At 36.3% G+C, this 27,164-nt stretch overlaps 2 protein-coding genes across 2 annotated transcripts in view; one reads left to right on the forward strand and one right to left on the reverse strand.

Annotated features, from left to right (window-relative positions):
• Window positions 1-1,136: 1,136 nt before the first annotated feature.
• Window positions 1,137-5,083, forward strand: LOC117323240 (mitochondrial import receptor subunit TOM20 homolog). The gene is made up of 5 exons (XM_033878310.1): window positions 1,137-1,336; window positions 2,033-2,082; window positions 2,436-2,517; window positions 2,686-2,828; window positions 4,498-5,083. Exons 1-5 carry the CDS (start codon window positions 1,198-1,200, stop codon window positions 4,567-4,569), a joined length of 486 nt encoding a protein of 161 aa, XP_033734201.1. The 5' UTR covers window positions 1,137-1,197; the 3' UTR covers window positions 4,570-5,083.
• A 1,263-nt stretch (window positions 5,084-6,346) lies between these two features.
• Window positions 6,347-27,164, reverse strand: part of LOC117323241 (ribosomal protein S6 kinase alpha-5-like) — a 33,777-nt gene continuing 12,959 nt past the window's right edge. Inside the window, exons 5-16 of the mRNA XM_033878311.1 lie at window positions 22,467-22,574; window positions 22,033-22,116; window positions 21,307-21,410; window positions 19,423-19,567; window positions 18,948-19,109; window positions 18,066-18,188; window positions 16,897-16,973; window positions 14,496-14,640; window positions 13,928-14,098; window positions 13,341-13,544; window positions 12,117-12,267; window positions 6,347-11,738 (exon numbers count right to left, since the gene is read on the reverse strand). Coding sequence (XP_033734202.1) covers window positions 10,960-11,738; window positions 12,117-12,267; window positions 13,341-13,544; window positions 13,928-14,098; window positions 14,496-14,640; window positions 16,897-16,973; window positions 18,066-18,188; window positions 18,948-19,109; window positions 19,423-19,567; window positions 21,307-21,410; window positions 22,033-22,116; window positions 22,467-22,574 — 2,253 coding nt within the window. The 3' untranslated portion in view covers window positions 6,347-10,959. The remainder of the gene's footprint in view (window positions 11,739-12,116; window positions 12,268-13,340; window positions 13,545-13,927; window positions 14,099-14,495; window positions 14,641-16,896; window positions 16,974-18,065; window positions 18,189-18,947; window positions 19,110-19,422; window positions 19,568-21,306; window positions 21,411-22,032; window positions 22,117-22,466; window positions 22,575-27,164) is intronic.

A 27,164-nucleotide genomic window follows, 5' to 3' on the forward strand; every position in this document is an offset into this window, starting at 1 on the left:
CCAACCTCACATAGATACCCAGGACGTGTAGTGTTCCAACCTCACATAAATACCCAGGACGTGTAGTGTTCCAAACTCACATAGATACCCAGGACGTGTAGTGTTCCAACCTCACATAAATACCCAGGACGTGTAGTGTTCCAAACTCACATAGATACCCAGGACGTGTAGTGTTCCAAACTCACAAATACTCAGGACGTGTAGTGTTCCAACCTCACATAAATACCCAGGACATGTAATGTTCCAAAATGCTTGGTTTGTCAGTAAGGATGCTGATAAAATATACTTAAATAATTTATATCCAAAGTGACACACGCCTTCATGGCAAAACGTATACAAAATCTATATCATATGTATATATTCTCATTTTATCTCAAAGTAAGTAAGAATGTCACTGTAATCAGAGAGGTTAATACTAATTCCAAACACACTGTACCCTGAACTCGTCAGTAGTGATAGTGGTGCCGAGTTACGAGAAGTCGGGAAAACAGTTAGAAGTTATCGTACATTAAACACTTTAATTGATAATATCAGATTAATCAAAATTCTATATAACTAATGGCGCACTCATCCAATTACAGTATCCCTCTATGTTCATTCTCATTTAGTTCTCTGGTCCGAGTTCTATATTGGTTCAATGTACTCGACTGTCCACTGTCAATGAAGCCACAATCCAGACCGCTTTACTAACCTGCATGGTAATTGTACTTAATTAACACTAAGGCATTTATATACATACACTATAAGTAAATCAATAATTTGTGTGTATATAAAGTTAGTAATACTAGTGACGTCTATCTATATAATAAGTTTATACATCTGGCAATACCATCGACACATATAGCATACATGGTATTAAAACTTCGATTATGTTTTAATATAAAAAAAAGTATGCATGAGACATCGGAATATTGTAGGCTGCAAATAGTTTCGTCTTTGTGCGGACGTATAATAATATATGATGTGCATGATAATCAGAGACCTATATATACTATTAATAATTTGATACTGTATCGGTCTCTGTGATGACAAAGGCCTTTATTGTGCAAGTTGTGAGTGCTATCTAAAGGGAAGTAATCCATAACCGAAGCTCGAGCTTGGGTTCGCACTGTGATTTTACCCACGACAGCACTGAAAACAAGCGTGTGAGCGACCTGGAGTGGTTCAAGCGCATGAGGACGTAATTTTGGAGGAAGCATGTCGGTGTCTGCTCTAATCCCGAGGTCGGCTTTTGGTTTCGCCGCTGCAGGAGCTGGACTATGTTTCCTGGGTTACTGCGCATATTTTGACTACAAAAGAAGGAGTGACCCAAACTTTAAAGAAAAATTACGAGAAAGTAGGTAACCAAGGCTACACCCTCGGTTCACTGACAAGTTCAGTTAGGATTTCCAAACAACATAGATCTATATATAACTGTACAGTTCTGTATGTGATCTAGTGCAAAATGGGGCATTGTATTTATGTTGAGGCGTATTCCAACAGATTCGTTAGGAACGAAAGTCTGAGTAATCATTAGTTACGATTTCATCATTTTTCTCTTATTGTCCATTTTACTCAAGGTGGGTAGGGGTCTAACACAAGTTTAATAGATATATATTTGTCGCATATTATATAAATGTTTGATATAATACTTTAGAATTGATTAGTTAAGGTGGATCATGACACTTGTACTCTTCATATTACGCCAGCATACATATTCAATATCAACTATGATAACAGAATCCTAAAAGAATATATTATCATTGTATTTATGAACCCGTATTTATTCTGAAAGGATACTTGTTGAAGAAATACTAATATGCATAACAAACATACAGTACATTTGATTGGATACATATAAATTATCCTCAAAACTAAATCTATTTCTCTAAGGAAATGAACCTAACATACTTGCTGTTTTACTGATGTATCTATTTATCCACTACAGGGAGCTGCCTGGAAATCGAGACTTAGATAAAATGTATTTGGACAGTTAAGTTATGATCTCTGGTGAATATTGTTTATCTGTAAAGTGTTTGTTATTGTGTTTCAGGGCGAAGGACAGTAAAACTGTCAAACAGTAAAAAGACAGGAAAGGCCCCGGTATGTATAATGTAGTCTACAACTGTCAAAAAGGTGATCTCTCATTATCTGCTGACCTTCACAAATACAAGTGTATTTTCAGAAACAGACCTTGGGTCAATATTTTGAAAGATTTGTATTGGTAACAGAGAAACAGTTTGTAATATCAAAATTGTCTTTTCTCAAAGGAGCAGAGAAAATGAGCCTTACAGACAATTGACCTTTGTAAATAAACAGGTAACTGATTGTTAATGTAAAATTAATAACAGGCAAAAACAAGTGGCTCAAGTATTATAGACAGGTGTTTGTTAGGGCAGATGTGACTGGATTAGGTAGATTATCATGTGAATCAAAGACGTGTATTTCTCTTTCAGTCGATCAACAGCGGCAGCTATGAAGATCTTCAGAAGTTTTTCCTCCAGGAAGTCCAAATGGGTGAAGAGCTTTTGGCATCAGGTAAACATGTTTTATGTATATGCCAGTAAGTTTTATATCATATATATATAACCAAGGATATCCAGAATGATCGGATTGATCAATGGACCATGCTATCTTTACAAAGGAATGATATATGGTCCCATTTATATAAAATCTTAGACATGTAACACTACTGTTTTGTTGTAGGAGATATTGAGGGAGGAGTTGAACACTTGAGCAGCGCTGTGGCCGTGTGTGGACAACCACAACAACTTCTACAAGTGTTACAATCCACGCTGCCTCCTCAGGTGTTCCAGATGCTTGTACAGAAACTTCCCGTCGCTGGCCAGGTAAACATAGTTAAAGTTCAAAGGTCAAATATGGCCAGTTGAATATAACTTCAAAGATCAATAATGGCTTGGTAAATATAGCATCAAAGGTCAAGATTGGCTGGATAAATATAGCATCAAAGGTCAAGTTTTGCTGGGTAAATAAAGCCTCAAAGGTCAAGTTTGGCTGGGTAAATATAGCATCAAAGGTCAAGTTTGGCTGGGTAAATTTAGCATCAAAGGTCAAATATGGTCAAGTTAATATAGCATCAAAGATAAAGTATGGCTTGGTAAATAAAGCCTTAAAGGTCAAGTTTGGCTGGGTGGATATAGCATCAAAGGTCAAGATTGGCTGGGTAGATATAGCATCAAAGGTCAAGATTGGCTTGGTAAATACATTTGTATAGTATCAAAGGTCAAATATGGCCAGTTTGATATAGCATCAAAGATAAAGAATGCCTTGGTAAATATACCACCAAAGGTTAAATATGGCCAGTTTAATATAGCATCAAAGATAAAGTATGGCTGGGTAAATAGAGTGAGAATGTTTAAGTTTTGGTAAGTAGCCAAGGTGGGGTGAATTGATGTTAAGGTGAATCATGTTGTAAAATCTGGATAAAGATTGAAGTGATTAATGTAAATGATGAGGTAATTGATGTACGTAGTGAGGTAATTGAATTTAGTAGTGAGGTAATTGATGTAAGTGGTGAGTATTTGATGTAAGTAGTGAGGTATTTTATGTAAATTGTGAGGTAATTGATGAAAGTGGTGAGATAATTTATGTAAATATTGAGGTAATTAATGTAAGTGGTGAGGTGATTAATGTTAATGGTGAGGTAATTAATGTAAATGGTGAGATAATTGATATAAATGGTCAGATAATTGATGTAAATGGTGAGGTAATTAATGTTAATGGTGAGGTAATTAATGTAAGCTTAAAGTGGTGAGGTAATTAATGTAAGTGATGAGGTAATTGATGTAAGTGGTGAGATAATTGATGTAAATGGTGAGATGATTGATGTAAATGGTGAGATAATTGATGTAAGTGGTGAGGTAATTGATGTAAATGGTGAGGTAATTGATGTAAGCTTAAAGTGGTGAGGTAATTAATGTAAGTGATGAGGTAATTGATGTAAGTGGTGAGGTACAGTAATTAATGTTAATGGTGAGGTAATTGATGTAAGTGGTGAGGTAATTAATGTAAGTGATGAGGTAATTGATGTAAGCTTAAAGTGGTGAGGTAATTAATGTAAGTGATGATATAATTGATGTAAGTGGTGAGGTGATTAATGTAAATGGTGAGATAATTGATGTAAATGGTGAGATAATTGATGTAAATGTTGAGATAATTGATGTAAATGGTGAGATAATTGATGTAAATGGTCAGATGATTGATATAAATGGTGAGATAATCAATGTAAATGGTCAGATAATTCATGTAAATGGTGAGGTAATTGATGTAAATGTTGAGGTAATTAATGTAAATGGTGAGATAATTGATGTAAATGGTGAGGTTATTGATGTAAATGGTGAGGTAATTGATGTAAATGGTGAGGTAATTGATGTAAGTAGTGAGGTATTTTATGTAAATTGTGAAGTAATTAATGAAAGTAGTGAGGTAATTAGTGTAAATTGTGAGGTAATTGATGTTAATGGTAAGTAATTAACCCCATGTCTTTATTTTTTTCAGCGAGTGTCCATGTCGTCGGCTCCGATGGGAATGGGAATGCCTGATATGACCATTGCTGAGGATGTGGAATAAAGATTAGGGGGTAGGGGTGAGAGGGTTGGGATGTCGTCTGTTGTCATGGGATACCAAGACATATACATTTACATTCATCAGTAGACAGAAACTGTTAGGAACATTAACAGGGATCATTCCCAGTCTTCTCAAATTAGACAATGTCATATGGTCATTTTATTACACGGGACTGCAGACTTTGTCACGGCCCTTTTATGAGGACCTATCACTTATAATAGGGCTGCTACTAAAGGCCACTTCCAGCATAACAGACTTGTACCAATAACAAACCTGGGCATGTTGTTGCTGAAACACAGCAAGTTTGACATTTAGTGAGATTCATTCCTAGTTTTGTTGTACATCAAACTCATCGACTTTGGATGCTCAACAGTTTGTCCTAGTTTGACATTGAAATTGTTTTGTTCATTTGTGAGAGAAATGCACAACACAAACAAATGTATTCATACATTTGGTGGTGACCAAAAGGTGGCATTTTATGTTTGAATAAAAATGTGATATTTTTGAAAATTGTGAACCATGTCTTGTGTTATTTCATTGTCTTTTATTGATAGTCAACCTTGACATTGTCTTCTATTGATAATGACCTTGACATTATCTTCTGTTGATAGTGGCCTTGACATTGTCTTATATTGATAGTCAACCTTGACGTTTTCTATTGATCGTGACCTTGACATTGTTTTCTATTGATCGTGACCTTGACATTGTTTTCTATTGATAGTGACCTTGACATTGTTTTCTATTGACTTTCCATGTTACCCCAGTTAAGCACTCTCCATAAGGAAATGCTGCAGTTTGATTGGCCTAATAGATCTCCAGTCATAGCTACTTTATATTTATAGTTCAAGGTGACCTTGCTTGGTATGCTGGAATTTAACCTAATTTGACCTGAAACACCCCTCGTGGCGGAGCCAAACGAGTGCAATTTTGCTATTAAAGACTTCTCTATAACTATGCACTGGATGTCATTCATATTTGACTGCAGCATTCCTAGGTGGTGGCAAAGCAAACGGACACAAACACAGCAGGTGTCCCATCATAGAAGGATAAGTCAGATGTTGGGTAGATGACGGGTGTCCCATCATAGAAGGACAAGTCAGAAGTAGGGGAGATGACGGGTGTCACATCATAGAAGTAATAAGTCAGAAGTTAGGGAGATGACAGGCGTCCTACCATAGAAGGGATAAATCAGAAGTTGGGTAGATGAAAGTATCCCATCATAGAAGGGATTTAATTTAATTAGGGCCACTGAAGTTCAGAGGTCAAAGTGATCTACATTTTTTACTCGAATGAAATGTTTGTACTTTCTTTCATGGTTTGGTGCTTTAGAATTACTTTATGGGTACAAACATTCGTGGTTTGGTAGGCAACAATGATACATACAACAAGATTAATTGTATTTATATTTGTGGCTCCATAACAACCATGAAATGCAAGAGGCCCAGGGGACTTAATCATCACCCCGAGTTCTGATGTGTACACCGATAGAAGATATTTTGCTTTTAGAGCAACATTTATTGCATCTCAAGACTTGTGACTTTGAAAATAGGTCAATGTCATTGATTTGAACAAACTTGAGCCCTTCAATCCAGCATGCTACTGGTCCAATATCATGACCCTGGACCTCTTGATGATCGCGAAGTTGAAAATGTAAATTGTTTACGACGAACAACGCATAAAGCACAATGAGCAATGGTTGCCACCCGATAAAAGATCTGGCTGTTCATGGGATGATAAACCCAGCAAACAAACAAATAAATTGCAAAAACAAATAAAAAGATTTCTCACCTTTTTACATATATTTTTTAATTTCATTATCACTGACATACCCCATATAATCAACATTACAAAATATTTGAGATAAACTAATCTCATTCGACAACATTTTCCACCCAAAACAGTGTAAACAGCGGGACAGAAATGATGTTTTTTATAAGACTGCACACATACTAAGGCCATGTAAAAAATAAAACCTCTTCCTGTAACACACCCTAAACTTTGTAAGCCTACATCGATTTTCATTTTTCAATTTCCCCCCCGTAAAGCACTTTTCTTTTCTCTTCTTACTATACATATAAAAATAAATTTTGATAATAAAAAAGAACTTATTTAACAGCTAAACTATATGTTCTCTTCTCATTCAGAGCGAAGGCAAACAATTTATTTCTTGGCATGTTACTTGAAATAAGTATTTTTGTCATGGCCTTTGTGGTCATTTTATTATATTAAAGCACTTTATTTTAATATACATGTGATACTACTCTTTCACTCTAAATGTATTATCATTTAAGGAATGTGCAACATGCTTATCTAGAATCATCCAGAATTCTATCGACATGGGAGAGTTACCTCCCTCTACAATGTGGATTTACACCATTTAGAACGACGTGACTGATCAAATTAAGCTAATAAATCTTTATCAATATAAAGGCTAATTTTAATAACGCTCTGAAAATATTTTGAGCTAATCACAAAACAGGACTAATAATTTCTGGAAGTCAATCAGAAATCGAGACTAAAGAATTCCAGAAGGTCAGAGGACTAGTAGTTTCCTGAATTGAGAAGTCAATCAGAAATGAGAACTAGTAGTGACAAAATTATTCACTCACATTGAACATCTTAGTCACCGAGTCTTGTCAGTTATAAGATATAAATGTCATATAAGTGAAATATTAAAAATGTGTTATATAAGGACAGGGGTTTGTATTATTCCTTATACGAGCGTTAAGGACCAACACCCTTTATGCTGTAAAACAGTATTCAGTATCATGTGCATAGTTTGGGTAAGGGTTCCTTAAGTTCATATATCAAACAGTACAGATCTCTGATTAAAATTCTAAAATATTAAATTATAAGCTAAAAGCATTTCAGTGTCATATGTACCTGGCATTCAATATCAACAAGGATGATATACATGTATATACATATATTTACTTACAAATTATTTCAAGTTGAATTAGGCAACAAATCTTGCAAGTTTACATAAAAAATAAATTTATCATTAAGTTTAAATGTTGTAAGGTATATAAAATGTGCATAAAAGTTGACTAAGTTAGGAGTACAAGAAGGTGCCCTTTAATCAGATTCACATTGCATTGAGTACGTATCATCACAGACATCAAATATAACAATATGCTAGCGTGACAACACCATTAAAAACGAGGCCCAGTCGGCCCGTATCGCTCACTGATATTTATGCACTAATGGCAAAACATTGTGTGGGTCAAAGTTATTTATTTGAGGAAATTCCATAGTAATCCCAGATATTTACTGACAAAGTATCAGGAACTGTGTTTTTAAAGTTTTTTTACAAGAAGCTGTTTAAAGTGGAAAGTTCACAGATACATATGTAGATGACGGATGTTACACCATATCATGGTAAGCTCACTGACACTTTGTGCCATGTGAGCCAATAATATTGTTAAAACTATGAATTACAATGTCTTTCATCACCAGAGTTGTTAGCACACTCACTCCGCACATTAGCAGCCAATAATTTGCATATGTTATATATATATAGCTAGCTATATATAACACCTGGGGATGTTAGACCATTAGCTATATAACACCTGGGGATGTTAAACCATAAGCTATAGCTATATAACACCTGGGGATGTTAGACCATTAGCTAGCTATATAACACCTGGGGATGTTAGACAATTAGCTATAGCTATATAACACCTGGGGATGTTAGACAATTATATAGCTATATAACACCTGGGGATGTTAGACCATTAGCTATAGCTATATAACACCTGGGGATGTTAGACCATTAGCTATAGCTATATAACACCTGGGGATGTTGGACCATTAGCTATAGCTATATAACACCTGGGGATGTTAGACCATTAGCTAGCTATATAACACGTGGGGATTTTAGACCATTAGCTATAGCTATAACACGTGGGGATGTTAGACTATTAGCTATAGCTATAACACGTGGGGATGTTAGACCATTAGCTATAGCTATATGGCAGAATTTTTGTTGTGTCTGATACATCCTAAAATCAAAAATAATATGTTCTGAAATATTATAGAGCAGTTATCTACAAATAGACCCGCCCTGGACCCTGCCCACAAATAATCCCCTTCATTTTGGCCGAATCATCAATTCTAAAAATACTAACAACAGTGGTTCACAAATAAGCCCTCCCCACACTTGAATACTAAACTTCTATACTAGGGAAGGGGGCTTATCTAAGGATAAATACAGTACTACACTTTTACACTAGAGAAAGGGGGCTTATTTGAGGATTAATACAGTACTACACTTTTACACTAGAGAAAGGGGGCTTATTTGAGGATTAATACAGTACTACACTTTTACACTAGAGAAAGGGGGCTTATTTGAGGATTAATACAGTACTACACTTTTACACTAGAGAAAGGGGGCTTATTTGAGTATGGTAATGTGACCTGAAAGTAAAAATATAAAAGTCACTGCAGTTTTCATTGTATATCTATAATGGATACACAGAGTTTCTTCATGTACACATATCAATTTCAAATCCAAGGTAAGAAAGGTATTTTCCTTATAACCTTGGAATATGTCCTAACATGTATGGCTCTGGATCAGGGAGGACGATATGAGTTGACTAGTCTGATTGGCTGGGAATCATACATGCAATATCACTGATCAAGAAAAAACCTGCACTGCAGCATGAAAGTAAAACTGATCATCATCATCATCATCAACCTTGTAAAGATGGATCATTGGTCAGGAAGTCTAGACCTAACCTAATAGCCCATGATAAGCCTTGTCAGGATGTAGGTATTCAAATCTAAAAATAGTCATCTCTAAATCAAGGTCATGTCGTTAGTGTATATAGTAAAATGCCCTCTGACCTTAACACGACCACCTTCACAGTCTGACACCTGGCCTCATATGCTGCCACTTCCTTTCAAAGTGATGATAATAATCATATTGTTCACACGTTCTCTTGACCTCCAACATTGGAGATTTACTGGAGCCAACTAATTTCGAATAATAATAAAAATACTTTAACAATAGAACATGGCTAAGCAAGTTTAAAAATTGCAAAAATCTTTACAGAATTAAAAAGTACATGTTAAAAAATGTTTTACTTAGTTTACAAATAAAACAAAGATTAAAAGGGGCCCAGTTGATCCTTACATACAATTTCTTTATAAAACAAAGTTATTTTATAACATTTAAGTAAACAAAAACAAAAATTCAGGAAAACTGATAGATTATATATATACTCCCTGAATCAACAAGCATGCACACTGTACACATGGTTCAATTGACATAGATCAAAGCCTGTGTAAATGTTCATAACACAAAAGGGTGTCCCCAAAAACAGGTGGTCACTTTACACACACCCCAGATCCAAAAATGGTGTCCAACACACCACCTTACCATCTTACATATATCCATAGACATTGACTTATAGATTTGATGTGATCTTAACCTTAGGTTTCCTGACCAGAAAATGTTATGAGACTCGGAACCTGACCATCCTACATTTATACCCACAAATTATCACTGCCCTACCTTCTTTATTCAGGAGTTCTGGCCCAGACAAGATCTTGGACAAATGAATGACCTTTGACCTTTCAGCTTATAGTCCAAGATGTGGTTCACCAAATTATCATTCCACATACACCCATACAATTTAATATAAGTTATGCCCTGAATTTGTCAGATTGTCATTAACCTCTACCTGACCTTGACCTTGGGTGAACAAATTTAAATACTACTACACAAAGACACCTCCTCAGATATCATAGACCTTAGACAAGATTCTTAGACAAATGGGGAAAAATTACATCTTTCAGGGACCACTTAAAAAAGTGTCTGTGACAGACAGATTTAATGATTGCAATGAGTGTACTGAAAGTTCAGTGGGAAAAAATATCACACAAAATGGAATAACTAGGCCCGAGGACTAATGCTGTAAATTGCACGGCAAAATACATCTCAAAAAGTATGAAAGATGTTATCCGAAAAAATTGATAAAGATTTTGTACATGGCTACCACTGAAATTAAGGTTGCTGGCAGGCTGTTCAACCTTATAGTAGTGAGAATCATCTAGAACAGTGCTGAAATTTCAGGTAGTGAGAATCCTGTGGATCTTCTGGCAACCACAATAATGCTGGAATTTCAAATGAGAATCAGCCAGACAGTTCTGAACCTTCAGACAACAAGGGATACTTTTGAAATTCCAGACCGATAAAAATGGGGAGAATTCTGCTAAGGTTGGTTACATATAGGTCTTGGTAAGTCCAGAAGATAAAGAACATCTGATTACCACTACCAGGTAAACACCAACAGGAATCTTATTGTAGGTAAAAGGTATCACAGGTAAATACCTTTAGATAGTAATTAGATATAATTTGTCAGGTAAACACAGGTCAATTAGAATGATGCATTAATCGTCAATAATGATAGGACTGGCTTTTGAGCAAGTGTCTAGAGCGACACTGAGTACATCTGTTGTAGGGACCATCACGACACATTCGTCCTCCTCCACGTCATCACAACTACTACACCCACTCTCTCCTAAACTACTGTGCTTCCGCTTGGTGCCGCGTGATGTCTGGAAAAGTTGTGACACATCATCAGATTCTGTTGAAGATGAATGAATCAGTATAGAGCTGGACTGGCTATTGCCAAGTACCTGTGTCAGCTGACCAGAGTCGTCAGCTAGAGTTATCTGTCCCTTTTTGACGGGCACAAACCCTGTACTAAAGGTTGAACCCTGTGAGGTATTTGAGCTATTTGAAACATCAGATAGATTCCTGACGGGAATATTGACCAAGCCTCCATCTGCTAGGAAGGAATCTGGTGGCGTTGAGTCTGATTGTGATGCCGTATCAGACTGTGTAGTTCCTGATGAGCTGCTGGAGTTATTACTGTCCGATGATCCACTACGGGGCTCGCCACCAGAACTGTTTTTCCTTGTGCCCTTCCTTCGCCGAGCTAATGGTGCCTTGTGAACTTCCTGCAGCCTGAAGCCCTCCCGTGTGGCTTTCTGGAAGGCACCCATGGTTGCACTGAGCTGCTGGTGAACAGCCAAACTCTGACAGAGAACACCTGGGGTACGCAATGGCGTTGCAGAAAAAACTTCACTGTTATTCCCTCTCAACCACTCAATCTGTCTTAAGTTGTCCATTGTCAGTCTCTTCTTCGGCTCCACGGTAAGTAAACCTGGACACAGAACATCGGATATATCTAACTATCACACACCAATGTTATAATCCGTCAGAATTTATACAAATGATTACTTATTCCGTCAGAATTTATACAAATGATTACTTATATCTATTTCTGCCCGGTAACAATGTTCTATTTTCAATGATTCTACTATTCTGACATTTGCAATATTGAATGGTTCTAGATATAGATTTTAAAATAGAAATATGTTTTTGTTATGAGCTGATTCACACATGCACAATGTATATTGTCATTACAGAGGGTATCACTAGATGTTTCCATTCTACAGTGGGGACATAGTAAAGTACAAAATCCCTGTTCAGACTATATAACTAACAATATGATTATTAGGACAACTTGGTTAACATTTACCTTGGATTAGAGCTTTAGCGGGCTGTGATACAGCCTCCCATTCTGTTCCGGAGAAGTCGAACTCTCCAACCTTAATCCTATTCATTATAGCACTGGCATTATCTGCTTTACCTCTGGTTTGGAATGGAACCTTCCCAGATAGCATAGTGTACTGTGAACAATAAACAAACAGTTCACAGCCTGAGAGTATTTCTAACAAGACAATAAATATTACTTCATGTCTAAAGACAATAAATATGTCTAACACTAACTCATAACTGTAAAATTGTAAAGAATCAACAAAGTTTGGGATTTACATCAGTAAGTACATGAAAAACAATAACACAGTTACACAATAATTCTACAGAATTAAATATGATGTCTCACTGTCTATCTCTTGGCTCTCTATAGATACAATGACACAATAATTCTACAGAACTAAATATTATGTCTCACTGTCTATCTCTTGGCTCTCTATAGATACAATGACACAATAATTCTAGAGAACTAAATATGATGTCTCACTGTCTATCTCTTGGCTCTCTATAGATACAATGACAAAATAATTCTACAGAACTAAATATGATGTCTCACTGTCTATCTCTTGGCTCTCTATAGATACAATGACAAAATAATTCTACAGAACTAAATATGATGTCTCACTGTCTATCTCTTGGCTCTCTATAGATACAATGACACAATAATTCTACAGAACTAAATATTATGTCTCACTGTCTATCTCTTGGCTCTCTATAGATACAATGACAAAATAATTCTACAGAACTAAATATTATGTCTCACTGTCTATCTCTTGGCTCTCTATAGATACAATGACACTCACTGTCTATATCTTGGCTCTCTATAGATACAATGACAGAGCCCTTAAAGCTCGTTAAAATTCATAAAGTGATAGAGCAAGTGGAAAGCTGTACAAAATACATTTTTAAATTTTACATTTTTGAGAGTACGAAACTTCAGGTTTATTTGAATATCTTTGAAATTTAGTATCTTGTCGATTTTCAACCATAATTTCAAATTTTCAACCCAAAACTGTATCAAAGTATCAAAAATCCCTATTTTTGTCCAGATCTGATTCCTACATATGATGATATTCTTCATCTTTTGAATTGGGCAATTAACGTTTTTTGTGAGGATAAAAATCATGACGTTTTTTGTTTTGAACTGTAGATTGTGAACACTTTGACAACAAGAAAATGATGCTGGTGAGGAGACAAAGGGCTGTACCAGTATAACACCAAGACTCCACAGGTCACATGACTCATCGTAGCCATCGCGAGGTAGCATTTTACCGGGCAACACTTCAGGTGCTGCATATGGTAGTGAGAAACACGGTGTCTGCAACATTTGTTTTTCTGGTTTTTGTCGAGCAAAACCAAAGTCAACAATTTTTATGTTAGCAGTTTCAGATGAATCCTGGAATAGCAGGTTCTGTAAATAGACAATAAGTTTAGTTTAGATATTTCCAGTCAGCAGAACTATAGCTTGTTATACTGGAATAGCAGGTTCTGTAAGTGAACATGAAATGAAGTCAGAAAATGTTTGCTGTATCTACATCATTTTGTTAGTTTTAATCAATTGACTTATTAAGCATATCTTTACCACCTCAACAAATGATCACCCTCTTTAGCATTTGCCAAGATTCTATATTGGTTATAGTGGTGAAATTAAAAAATATTAAAATTGACAGCAGATCACATCATGACATTCAGTTACTTCCTAATCACTCTCTGAGCCAAAATGACCTACCTAAATTCAATTTCTTCATTTAATTTTTATATTTTGCAATAGATCATTTTTTGAATGGAGCCTACCTCTGGTTTCAGGTCACGATGAACTACACCTTTAGAGTGCATGAAATCCACAGCCTGTACAAGCTTCCACATGATCTCGCTTGCCTCTGGTTCAGTGAAACTCTTCTTTTTCCTTATTCTATCGAGTAACTCTCCACCTTTCAATAACTCTAGCACTATGTATGCATGGTACTGAAAAAACACAAACATGTCGTCCATGTAGAAGATTTCTATATCAATGATGTAATTTAATTGATGTAATTTAAATATCTCCAGGTGCTATGTCTTATCTCCAGGTGCTATGTCTTACTTCATACTTCAGTAAAATCCAAATCATTTGTAAAATTGTGTGGAAGGAAATAATTGATGTAAGTTATCTTTAGCTTCCAAAACTGGGCAGAATTAAAACAGATGCCTCTGTTCATGCTTTCATGAAAATTGAAATGAAAAGTGGAAATGTGAAGGGCAAACAGTGAACATTTTAACCAAATTCACTATAAAGCATGTGTCTCTGACTAATTTGTGATCAAACAAAAATATTTATAAACCTCCCAACAACAACAAAATTCTGTTTGAGTCAAATTCTTACCTCATCTTGATAGACCTCTATAAAGTCTACAATGTTTGGATGCCCCTGGCAGAGTTTAAGGAGTCGCACCTCCCTCGAACAGTCAACCCTTTTGGACACAATTTTTACTGCATACTTTGTACCATGTTTTTTGTGATAACACTCCCTACAAAAGTAAATCAAACCTTCAATAAACATATGCAACCATATAATTCACAATTTTGGTTGACCTTTGAGCATGGAAGGTGTCTGCAAATTTTCATTGAAATTGGCTCAGGGGTTCCTGAGAAGTTGAAAATGTAAATTGACCGAGAAAAACGTATTGCAATAGATCACTTGACTTGGTCTCAGTCCACCTAAACAACTACATACACATCGACATAACATTACAGTATTATGGTCCGTAACATTTCTGTGTAGGTTTATTGAAATTGGTTAACCAGGTTATGAGTAGTCAGGACAAAATATATCTCATCTGTGGGTTTCTTTTGGTTACCATGGCAACCAAACAACAGAATAGTACCATTGTACCTCAATTTTGACCAATCAGAAGAAGCTCCATGATGTTTCCATAGTAATGGTTCTGTAAACATCAGGTGTCAAATCATAGCCATAAACAAGTTAAACACTTGATGAAAGTTTGAATAAAGTGGATACAAGACTGATGAGCTATTTGCCAAAACTTTCAGGAAAAAGAAAACAGACAAGTACATCTACACAGGGTCTCTAATATACATTCTTGTGTAGTTTCATCAAAATTGGTTCATGATGTTGGGAGGAATTGTCCAGACAAGATTTAGGGATGACAGAAGGGTGATTCCCCCACCCCTTCCCCCCACACTTTGTTGTGGAGTAAAAATATCTAGCCATCCTTAATGAATATCTTTCATTTCCACTGTGATAAATAAACAGTTTCACAATATCTTTTAGAGGAGCGATACCTTGCAGAATATTATTAATGTCTATCAGAGAGAGTTCTTTGTATAATTTATGATGGGAAGCACCTCTATGTAAACCTGTTATGAATCTAGAAGCTGCTAAATGAACAGATTCTAACAGTTGTTAGGATTGTTCTGTGAAACTATCCCACAAGATGTCTAGATATTCCAATATAGCCTCAATATATAGTTTATATATTTTTTAAAAAGATTTTTTTGGGACTAATATTTGAGTGATTTCAATACATTCTTTTTAACACTTTCTGAAATATATCAATAACCTGATAACTACTATCTCCAGAAAAAAATTGCACCTGAATTTAGAGTTCAAACGCTTAAACATTTGGAAAAGCATGCCAGGGGTGTTCTAAAGCTTTTGTCAGATAACGATTTTTAAGTTTGATATAAATGTACAAATTTACATATTTTTTATCTTGACCTGGCCTGGGTGGGAGACTGAGATGTACAAGAACAAAGGGCACTTATAGTACCGGGGTAAATTGCATGATGAAATATAGTAGACAGATGGAATTAAAAATTTGTTATAGATCAAAAGTTTTTTTTCATTTGCTTTTGTCTCACAGATAAGATATCCATTATATACAAGATATTACTGTATACCTGGTAATTTTCGCCTCCGATTAATTTTCGCTATTTTCGCCCTTTGAAGATAGGGGGAATTTAAGATGAAGGCGATAATTTCAAGCTGAATTGAAGGAATAATAAACCATAGTACATTGGCTAAGTGTAGTCGGATCACAAACATACCCTTTTACTTTGCAACTGTAAAATCACGTAATAGGCTTAGCATTTTCAATTAAAAAACAATACAAAGTTATTTATAAAATTCAGTCATTTTTTTAAATTATGTAGTCCGGTCAAGATAAAATTGAAATACAGAGTGGCATCAAATTCCTGCCATGGAAAAGACTAATTTTATGAGTTCACCGTCGCTTAATTGTGGCTTCCATTCATGTACATGTATGTACATATGAACAAGAAAAACACTGGTCAGTCATTAGTCACGGTGCGGTGAACTTACAATTGATCAGGTTTGCTTAAAATCACCCATGCATTCCCATGACTACTTGAAACAATAGGAACTAAAAGAAAATCTGAGCACAGATAAACATTTTTTATTTCACATCTGATTACATTTCACATCTCATACTGGTAAGACAATTGGGCAACTTGATAAGTCCCGAGTGTTCCGAGTGCAACTGTATTGAGAATTCTGAAAATTTTTCAATTTTACAACGAGGAAAAGGATCATTCTTGAGAACCATTGAGGGTGAATTTAAAACAGGGCGAATAAGTTTTGTGTTGCTCAAGGGCGAAAATAACCTGGGGCGAAAATTACCAGGTATACAGTATATGTTGGGGATTCTAATGGGATGGAAAAAAGAGAGTGTGCCTCTTATACTTAAACTCTTCAAGAGAGCTGGGATACTTCATGTGACAATATCTTTTTTATAAGACCTCACCTGCATATAGAGAAACTTCCATCCCCTAGAGGCTTTTTCTTCAGGTCTATGTCATAATGCTGAAAAAAGGTAGAATTCTGAAACGAGAAAAGAAATAGATCATGTCACCAATAGAAATATTGCATATTGCAAATGATGCACTTTGATAATCTGGTACAGGTGTGTACAATTTTAGAGGACTACAGGTCACTCCTAGGGGGTTAAGATAAATTTGTCAAAACCTTTAGATAGGTAAAACGATTATCCCTTATAAAATATTCAAAAGTGAAATGGAAACTTTCTACTGCCTTAAAATATTCAAAAGTGAAATGGAAACTTTCTACTGTCTAAGTTATCAGGAAAATGTCAATCCATTGTCTTCAAAGTAACATAGTTAGAACATGTAGCTAGTTTTTATTTTTGTTTCCATACTAATGTCCTTTAAAAACATAGCTAGTTTTTATCTTAAAGCAGAGAAATCATCATTAAGACAAGGAAAGCGACACGTGTCTAAGACAAGGACGGTGACATGTGTCTTAGACAAGGACAGTGACGGGTGTCTAAGACAAGGACAGTGACGGGTGTCTTAGACAAGGACAGTGACAGGTGTCTTAGACAAGGACAGTGACGGGTGTCTAAGACAAGGACAGTGACAGGTGTCTAAGACAAAGACAGTGACGGGTGTCTAAGACAAGGACAGTGACGGGTGTCTAAGACAAGGACAGTGACGGGTGTCTTAGACAAGGACGGTGATGGGTGTCTTAGACAAGGACAGTGACGGGTGTCTAAGACAAGGACAGTGACGGGTGTCTAAGACAAGGACAGTGACGGGTGTCTTAGACAAGGACAGTGACGGGTGCCTTAGACAAGGACAGTGATGGGTGTCTTAGACAAGGACAGTGATGGGTGTCTAAGACAAGGACAGTGACGGATGTCCTAGACAAGGACAGTGACGGGTGTCTTAGACAAGGACAGTGACGGGTGTCTTAGACAAGGACAGTGACGGGTGTCTTAGACAGGGACAGTGATGGGTGTCTTAGACAAGGACAGTGACGGGTGCCTTAGACAAGGACAGTGATGGTTGCCTTAGACAAGGAAAGTGACAGGTGCCTTAGACAAGGACAATGACAGGTGTCTAAGACAAGGACAGTGACGGGTGTCTTAGATAAGTACAGTGACGGGTGTCCTACCTTAAAATGTCGAGCCAGCTGTATTTTATGGTCTACAGGCTGGTTCTCTGTAGATCTCATTAACAGTTCAGAACTGACCATGTTCTCACTAAATATGATGGACGGTGCTATGTAGGAGTAACCCTGAAATATACAAGTTTCCAAAATAAATTTTCGCACAAGGTCAATATAAAACAGTTTCAAAGATATTTAAGGCATTATGGTAAAGACAACGGTACAGATCCCTCGGCAATGTCTTGCTTGATGCTCTAAACTTAAGGAAGATTTTCCCAACATTTATCTATATCCTTAATTGTCTGAGTTTAAATATTTTATAATTTCCAATTAACTCAATATTAAACACAAGCCATTCATTTTTAAGGTTTTTAGTCTCAAATTAATGTATTGTTAGTAGTCTGAATCAAATACATATCTGGTTCATGTTAAATAGATTCTAACCTTGAATATTTTCTCCAAGTTAATTATAGATTCTAACCTTGAATATTTTCTCCCTGTTAATTATAGATTCTAACCTTGAATATTTTCTCAATGTTAATTATAGATTCTAACCTTGAATATTTTCTCCATGTTAATTATATATTTTAACCTTGAATATTTTCTCCATGTTAATTATAGATTCTAACCTTGAATATTTTCTTCATGTTAATTATAGATTCTAACCTTGAATATTTTCTCCCTGTTAATTATAGATTCTAACCTTGAATATTTTCTCAATGTTAATTATAGATTCTAACCTTGAATATTTTCTTCATGTTAATTATAGATTCTAACCTTGAATATTTTCTTCATGTTAATTATAGATACTAACCTTGAATATTTTCTCCATGTTAATTATAGATTCTAACCTTGAATATTTTCTCCATGTTAATTATAGATTCTAACCTTGAATATTTTCTCAGAGTCCATTGGTATGATAGCTGGAGAGTCAATGGCATCCATTCTGATAAACTCATCAGCAAAATTACCAGTATCCAGCTCATGGTCGATCTTGGGTACAAACGGGGCAGACACTTCCTTCTGAGCTAGTTTGTCCCAATTCAGACCCTGAAACATATACATTCTAGGCTTACACACATGCCAAGACTGATACAAATGAAAAGATTCAGACTGGCCCCTGTATAAAGTTGAGCTAAAGTCAACACAGACGCAAAGACCGATATACATATGAAACAATTAGACAAACAACAAAATTATCCTTAATGGTTTTTAGATATATCCCAGACATGGTACGAAATTAGAGAAGTTAGAGGAAACATATACTTACTGCAGAATTTTAATCTGACATTTAGATATCTAATACGTTTTCCCCGACTACTTAAAGAAAATTGATTAGTAAAGCTACAGATTATTGCCAAACCTTAAAAAAGCGATGTGTTTTAATATTGGCTGTTCCATCAGCCCCCAGTCTCTTGTTGGGGTCCTTTGTTAGCAGTTTCTGAATTAAGTCACGCACTTCATTGGAAAATTCACTTGGCATTGGCGGGTTGGCTTTCAATATCCTCCTGCAAAGGTAATACATAGAGGATATTGAATGGTTCCCCGTTTAATATAACATATATTTCATGAGTATGACAGAATATAGATATTTTCACGAGTGCGAAGCACGAGTGAAAAATATCGAAATATTCTGTCATACGAGTGAAATATATGTTATATTTAATGGGGAACCATTCAATTTTCTTTTTATAGCATTTCATAACTTAAAAACATCGAAAAAATAATAGCGTCAAAAAGTGTGGGAATCAGTAATGACGTCCTCTCTTTGTGACGTTACTCCACGTCAGCTTGACAGCACCATTTTCAAAGGACTGATCAGCGCAATTTAAGCGTTTTCTGCTGTTATCGGAGAATCTGCATGAATGTCTAACGTCAAGTGAGTATTTTGTCAAAAACTAGTCGGAATATTTCGGAAATACAGCAAAATAACCCATTTATCTATCTCCGCTTCGACTGGAAAAATCGACAAGTTTCAACGAGGTGAATACAAAGATCCGCTCTGATTGGTCAAAAATGGAAAACCTTATATTTTCACTGCAAAAGTTATATTTTCACTGCAAAATCTAATATTTTCACTGCTCATCGCTGCAGTGAAAATATAAGTTTTATTAGTTTGATAATTTTCTATATTTCACTGGCAAAAATGCAATAAAAGGTTTTATTACAGGTCTTGTATGATCAAGACAAAACATACATGGCACTGATACAGATGATACGTATAATTCCTGTGACCTTGAATATGGATGGAGATCTAAACTGCCTGCTAACTGGTGTAAACAAATCTTTAATATTCCCAACAGTAATGACTAGTCACATTTATATCACATTATTTACCTTGAGATTTAAAAAGTTTTGACAATTTAGTGTTGTGCAGTTTTTTTTTTTTCTTAAGACAATGAGTTACCTTAATTATATACTGTCCTTACCTGGAGATCTCTGACTGCGTTTTTAAAACAATGAGTTACCTTAATTATATACTGTCCTTACCTGGAGATCTCTGACTGAGTTTTTAAGACAATGAGTTACCTTAATTATATACAGTCCTTACCTGGAGATCAATGAGTTACCTTAATTATATACCTTACCTGGAGATCTCTGACTGAGTATTTAAGACAATGAGTTACCTTAATTTTATACAGTCCTTACCTGGAGATCTCTGACTGAGTATTTAAGACAATGAGTTACCTTAATTATATACAGTCCTTACCTGGAGATCTCTGACTGAGTATTTAAGACAATGAATTACCTTAATTATATACCTTACCTGGAGATCTCTGACTGAGTATTTAAGACAATGAGTTACCTTAATTATATACAGTCCTTACCTGGAGATCTCTGAGTATTTAAGACAATGAGTTACCTTAATTATATACAGTCCTTACCTGGAGATCTCTGACTGCATTTTTAAGACAATGAGTTACCTTAATTATATATAGTCCTTACCTGGAAATCTCTGACTGTGTTTTTAAGACAATGAGTTACCTTAATTATATACAGTCCTTACCTGGAGATCTCTGACTGAGTATTTAAGACAATGAGTTACCTTAATTATATACTTTACCTGGAGATCTCTGACAGAGTATTTAAGACAATGAGTTACCTTAATTATATACTGTCCTTACCTGGAGATCTCTGACCGAGTATTTAAGACAATGAGTTACCTTAATTATATACTGTCCTTACCTGGAGATCTCTGACCGAGTATTTAAGACAATGAGTTACCTTAATTATATATTGTCCTTACCTGGAGATCTCTGACTGAGTATTTTTCTCTCCATCCACAGTGAAAGGTGACGCTCCTGTGAGTAGTTCATAGGTCAACACGCCCAGCGACCACCAATCAACAGCCTGTTAATCAATATACCAGTCATTTTCTATTTCTAATGAAACTCATCAGAATGATAAATTTAACTCTTTTGGAAAAGGCCAACAAAAATATCCAGAAAACAGTTATGATGTACAAAAATATCCAGAAAACAGTTATGATGTACAAAAATATCCAGAAAACAGTTATGATGTATGTGTTTTTTTAATTATGAATTTAAAAGTAACATTAGTACAACTCCAGTTTATGCAGTGTCTGGATAAGACTCGGTATAACGCTTAAGATTTATTTTCATTTAACAAAGACAAGTGCAATCAATGATTACGAAGCTCACCGGCAGCAGCAATCACACTATGTTCTCATTTTTTATGTATGTATAAGCATGTCATTTTAAAATGTATACATCACTTAACATCACTCCTAGACCTCTAATTGATGTATTAACCAAATTAGATGGGTGAAAGGTATAACTTTTGGACTTAAAAGCATTCCAAAGGCATACCCCAAAAACTTAAAAGGTTTGGGATGGGACGCGGACGCCGAAACCAGAGGTACAGCATTAGCTCACGGTTTCTCGTAACAGGCGAGCTAAAAATAACTGGACGACAGCACAGCCGTCTCTTTAGACTTGTGACAAGAACTTACATAATTATGTCCTGTGCCTCCCCCTTCCACCACCTCGGGGGCCATATACTCTATGGTTCCACAGAAGGAGTAAGCTCGGTGATTCTTGAAAGAAAGAAATTTTAACTTTTTAACTCATTCATAAACAAATACAAACAGAACATCACTATAATTGTCAAAATGTTCAGTTATAGTTACAATAATGTTGTTGGTAAGGCTATATTCAGTGAGAAGCAGTTTCTGTCACCAATGCTCTGTAACTATAAAGTATTTGTTACACAATATACTGAGTGGCTCTGAGAAAATGACATGGATAATGCAAAGGGATACACTGCAACGGCATTGAATGGTTGTTCCTTCATGAGAGAGGTCGAAACACGGAAAGTGAACTACAGCCAACATTTCTGGTAAATGTATAAACATGATACCATTAAATGATTGGATTAACATCTTACCTCTGTTGGGAGAAATTCCTTGCTGAGTCCGAAATCTGTGAGGATGATGTGCCCAGTGTTGTCAAGGAGGAGATTCTCGAGTTTAATGTCACGATAAATGATCCCGAGCTGTCAATGAATGTAAATAGCAAAGTTATTATAATTAACACCTACAGACCTATCAATTCACTGTTAACACCCACAGACCAATCAATTAACTGTTAACACCCACACACCTATCAATTCACTGTTAACACCCACCGACATATCAATTAACTGTTAATACCCACACACCTATCAATTCACTGTTAACACACACAGACCTATCAATTCACTGTTAACACACACACACCTATCAATTCACTGTTAACACCCACACACCTATCAATTCACTGTTAACACCCACACACCTATCAATTCACTGTTAACACACACAGACCTATCAATTCACTGTTAACACCCACAGACCTATCAATTCACTGTTAACACCCACAGACCTATCAATTCACTGTTAACACCCACAGACCTATCAACTCACTGTTATCACCCACCAATATCAATTTACTGTTAACACCCACAGACCTATCAATTCACTGTTAACACCCACAGACCTATCAACTCACTGTTATCACCCACCAATATCAGTTAACTGTTAACACCCACACACCTATCAATTCACTGTTAACACCCACCGACATATCAATTAACTGTTAACACCCACACACCTATCAATTCACTGTTAACACACACACACCTATCAATTCACTGTTATCACCCACCAATATCAATTTACTGTTAACACCCACAAACCTATCAACTCACTGTTAACACCCACAAACCTATCAATTCACTGTTAACACCCACAGACCTATCAATTCACTGTTAACACCCACAGACCTATCAACTCACTGTTATCACCCACCAATATCAATTTACTGTTAACACCCACAGACCTATCAACTCACTGTTAACACCCACAGACATATCAATTCACTGTTAACACCCACAGACATATCAATTTACTGTTAACACACACAGACATATCAATTCACTGTTAACACACACAGACCTATCAATTCACTGTTAACACCCACATACCTATCAATTCACTGTTAACACCCACACACCTATCAATTCACCGTTAACACTCAGACCTATCAATTCACTGTTAACACACACAGACCTATCAATTCACTGTTAACACCCACACACCTATCAATTCACTGATAACACACACAGACATATCAATTCACTGTTAACACACACAGACATATCAATTTACTGTTAACACACACAGACCTATCAATTTACTGTTAACACACACAGACCTATCAACTCACTGTTAACACCCACCGACCTATCAATTCACTGTTAACACTCACAGACCTATCAACTCACTGTTAACACCCACAGACATGTCAATTCACTGTTAACACCCACCGACCTATCAATTCACTGTTAACACCCACAGACATATCAATTTACTGTTAACACCCAGTGACCTATCAATTCACTGTTAACACCCACCGACCTATCAACTCACTGTTAACACCCACCGACCTATCAATTCACTGTTAACACCCACAAACCTATCAATTCACTGTTAACACCCACAGACATGTCAATTCACTGTTAACACCCACCGACCTAACAATTCACTGTTAACACCTACAGACCTATCAACTCACTGTTAACACCCACCAATATCAATTCACTGTTAACACTCACAGACCTATCAATTCACTGTTAACACCCACAAACCTATCAATTCACTGTTAACACCCACCAATATCAATTCACTGTTAACACACACAGACCTATCAATTCACTGTTAACAACCACAGACCTATCAATTCACTGTTAACACCCACACACCTATCAATTCACTGTTATCACCCACCAATATCAATTTACTGTTAACACACACAGACATATCAATTTACTGTTAACACCCACAGACCTATCAACTCACTGTTATCACCCACCAATATCAATTTACTGTTAACACCCACAGACCTATCAACTCACTGTTAACACCCACCGACCTATCAATTCACTGTTAACACACACAGACATATCAATTCACTGTTAACACACACAGACATATCAATTCACTGTTAACACCCACAGACCTATCAATTCACTGTTATCACCCACCAATATCAATTTACTGTTAACACCCACCGACCTATCAATTTACTGTTAACACCCACCAACCTATCAATTCACTGTTAACACCCACCAATATCAATTCACTGTTAACACTCACAGACATGTCAATTCACTGTTAACACCCACCGACCTAACAATTCACTGTTAACACCTACAGACCTATCAATTCACTGTTAACACCCACAGACCTATCAACTCACTGTTATCACCCACCAATATCAATTTACTGTTAACACCCACAGACCTATCAACTCACTGTTAACACCCACCGACCTATCAATTCACTGTTAACACACACAGACATATCAATTCACTGTTAACACCCACAGACCTATCAATTCACTGTTATCACCCACCAATATCAATTTACTGTTAACACCCACAGACCTATCAATTTACTGTTAACACACACAGACCTATCAATTCACTGTTAACAACCACAGACCTATCAATTCACTGTTAACACCCACACACCAATCAATTCACTGTTACCACCCACCAACCTATCAATTCACTGTTAACACCCACAGACCTATCAATTCACTGTTATCACCCACAAATATCAATTTACTGTTAACACCCACACATCTATCAGTTCACTGTTAACACCCACACACCTATCAATTCACTGTTATCACCCACCAATATCAATTTACTGTTAACACCCACAGACCTATCAACTCACTGTTATCACCCACCAATATCAATTTACTGTTAACACCCACAGACCTATCAACTCACTGTTAACACCCACCGACCTATCAATTCACTGTTAACACACACAGACATATCAATTCACTGTTAACACACACAGACATATCAATTCACTGTTAACACCCACAGACCTATCAATTCACTGTTATCACCCACCAATATCAATTTACTGTTAACACCCACAGACCTATCAACTCACTGTTATCACCCACCAATATTAATTTACTGTTAACACCCACAGACCTATCAACTCACTGTTAACACACACAGACATATCAATTCACTGTTAACACACACAGACCTATCAATTCACTGTTAACACTCAGACCTATCAACTCACTGTTAACACACACAGACCTATCAATTCACTGTTAACACACACAGACCTATCAATTCACTGTTAACACCCACAAACCTATCAACTCACTGTTAACACACACAGACCTATCAACTCACTGTTAACACTCACAGACCTATCAACTCACTGTTAACACACACAGACCTATCAATTCACTGTTAACACCCACAAACCTATCAACTCACTGTTAACACACACACACCTATCAATTCACTGTTAACACCCACAAACCTATCAACTCACTGTTAACACACACAGACCTATCAACTCACTGTTAACACTCACAGACCTATCAACTCACTGTTAACACACACAGACATATCAATTCACTGTTAACACACACAGACCTATCAACTCACTGTTAACACCCACAGACCTATCAATTCACTGTTAACACACACAGACCTATCAACTCACTGTTAACACACACAGACCTATCAATTCACTGTTAACACTCACAGACCTATCAACTCACTGTTAACACACACAGACATATCAATTCACTGTTAACACACACAGACCTATCAACTCACTGTTAACACTCACCGACCTATCAATTCACTGTTAACACCCACCAATATCAATTCACTGTTAACACCCACATACCTATCAATTCACTGTTAACACCCACAGACCTATCAATTTACTGTTAACACACACAGACCTATCAATTCACTGTTAACACACACAGACCTATCAATTCACTGTTAACACCCACCAATATCAATTCACTGTTAACACCCACATACCTATCAATTCACTGTTAACACCCACCGACCTATCAATTCACTGTTAACACCCACACACCTATCAATTTACTGTTAACACCCACAGACCTATCAATTCACTGTTAACACCCAAACACCTATCAATTTACTGTTAACACCCACAGACCTATCAACTCACTGTTATCACCCACCAATATCAATTAACTGTTAACACCCACCGACCTATCAACTCACTGTTAACACCCACCGACCTATCAATTCACTGTTAACACACACAGACATATCAATTCACTGTTAACACACACAGACCTATCAACTCACTGTTAACACTCACAGACCTATCAACTCACTGTTAACACCCACAGACATGTCAATTCACTGTTAACACCCACCGACCTATCAATTCACTGTTAACACCCACAGACATATCAATTTACTGTTAACACCCAGTGACCTATCAATTCACTGTTAACACCCACCGACCTATCAACTCACTGTTAACACCCACCGACCTATCAATTCACTGTTAACACCCACAAACCTATCAATTCACTGTTAACACCCACAGACATGTCAATTCACTGTTAACACCCACCGACCTAACAATTCACTGTTAACACCTACAGACCTATCAATTAACTGTTAACACACACAGACCTATCAACTCACTGTTAACACCCACCAACCTATCAATTCACTGTTAACACCCACCGACCTATCAATTCACTGTTAACACCCACCAACCTA

The sequence above is a fragment of the Pecten maximus genome, chromosome 3 (assembly GCF_902652985.1).
Source record: "Pecten maximus chromosome 3, xPecMax1.1, whole genome shotgun sequence".
In the NCBI taxonomy this organism is placed as follows: domain Eukaryota; kingdom Metazoa; phylum Mollusca; class Bivalvia; order Pectinida; family Pectinidae; genus Pecten; species Pecten maximus.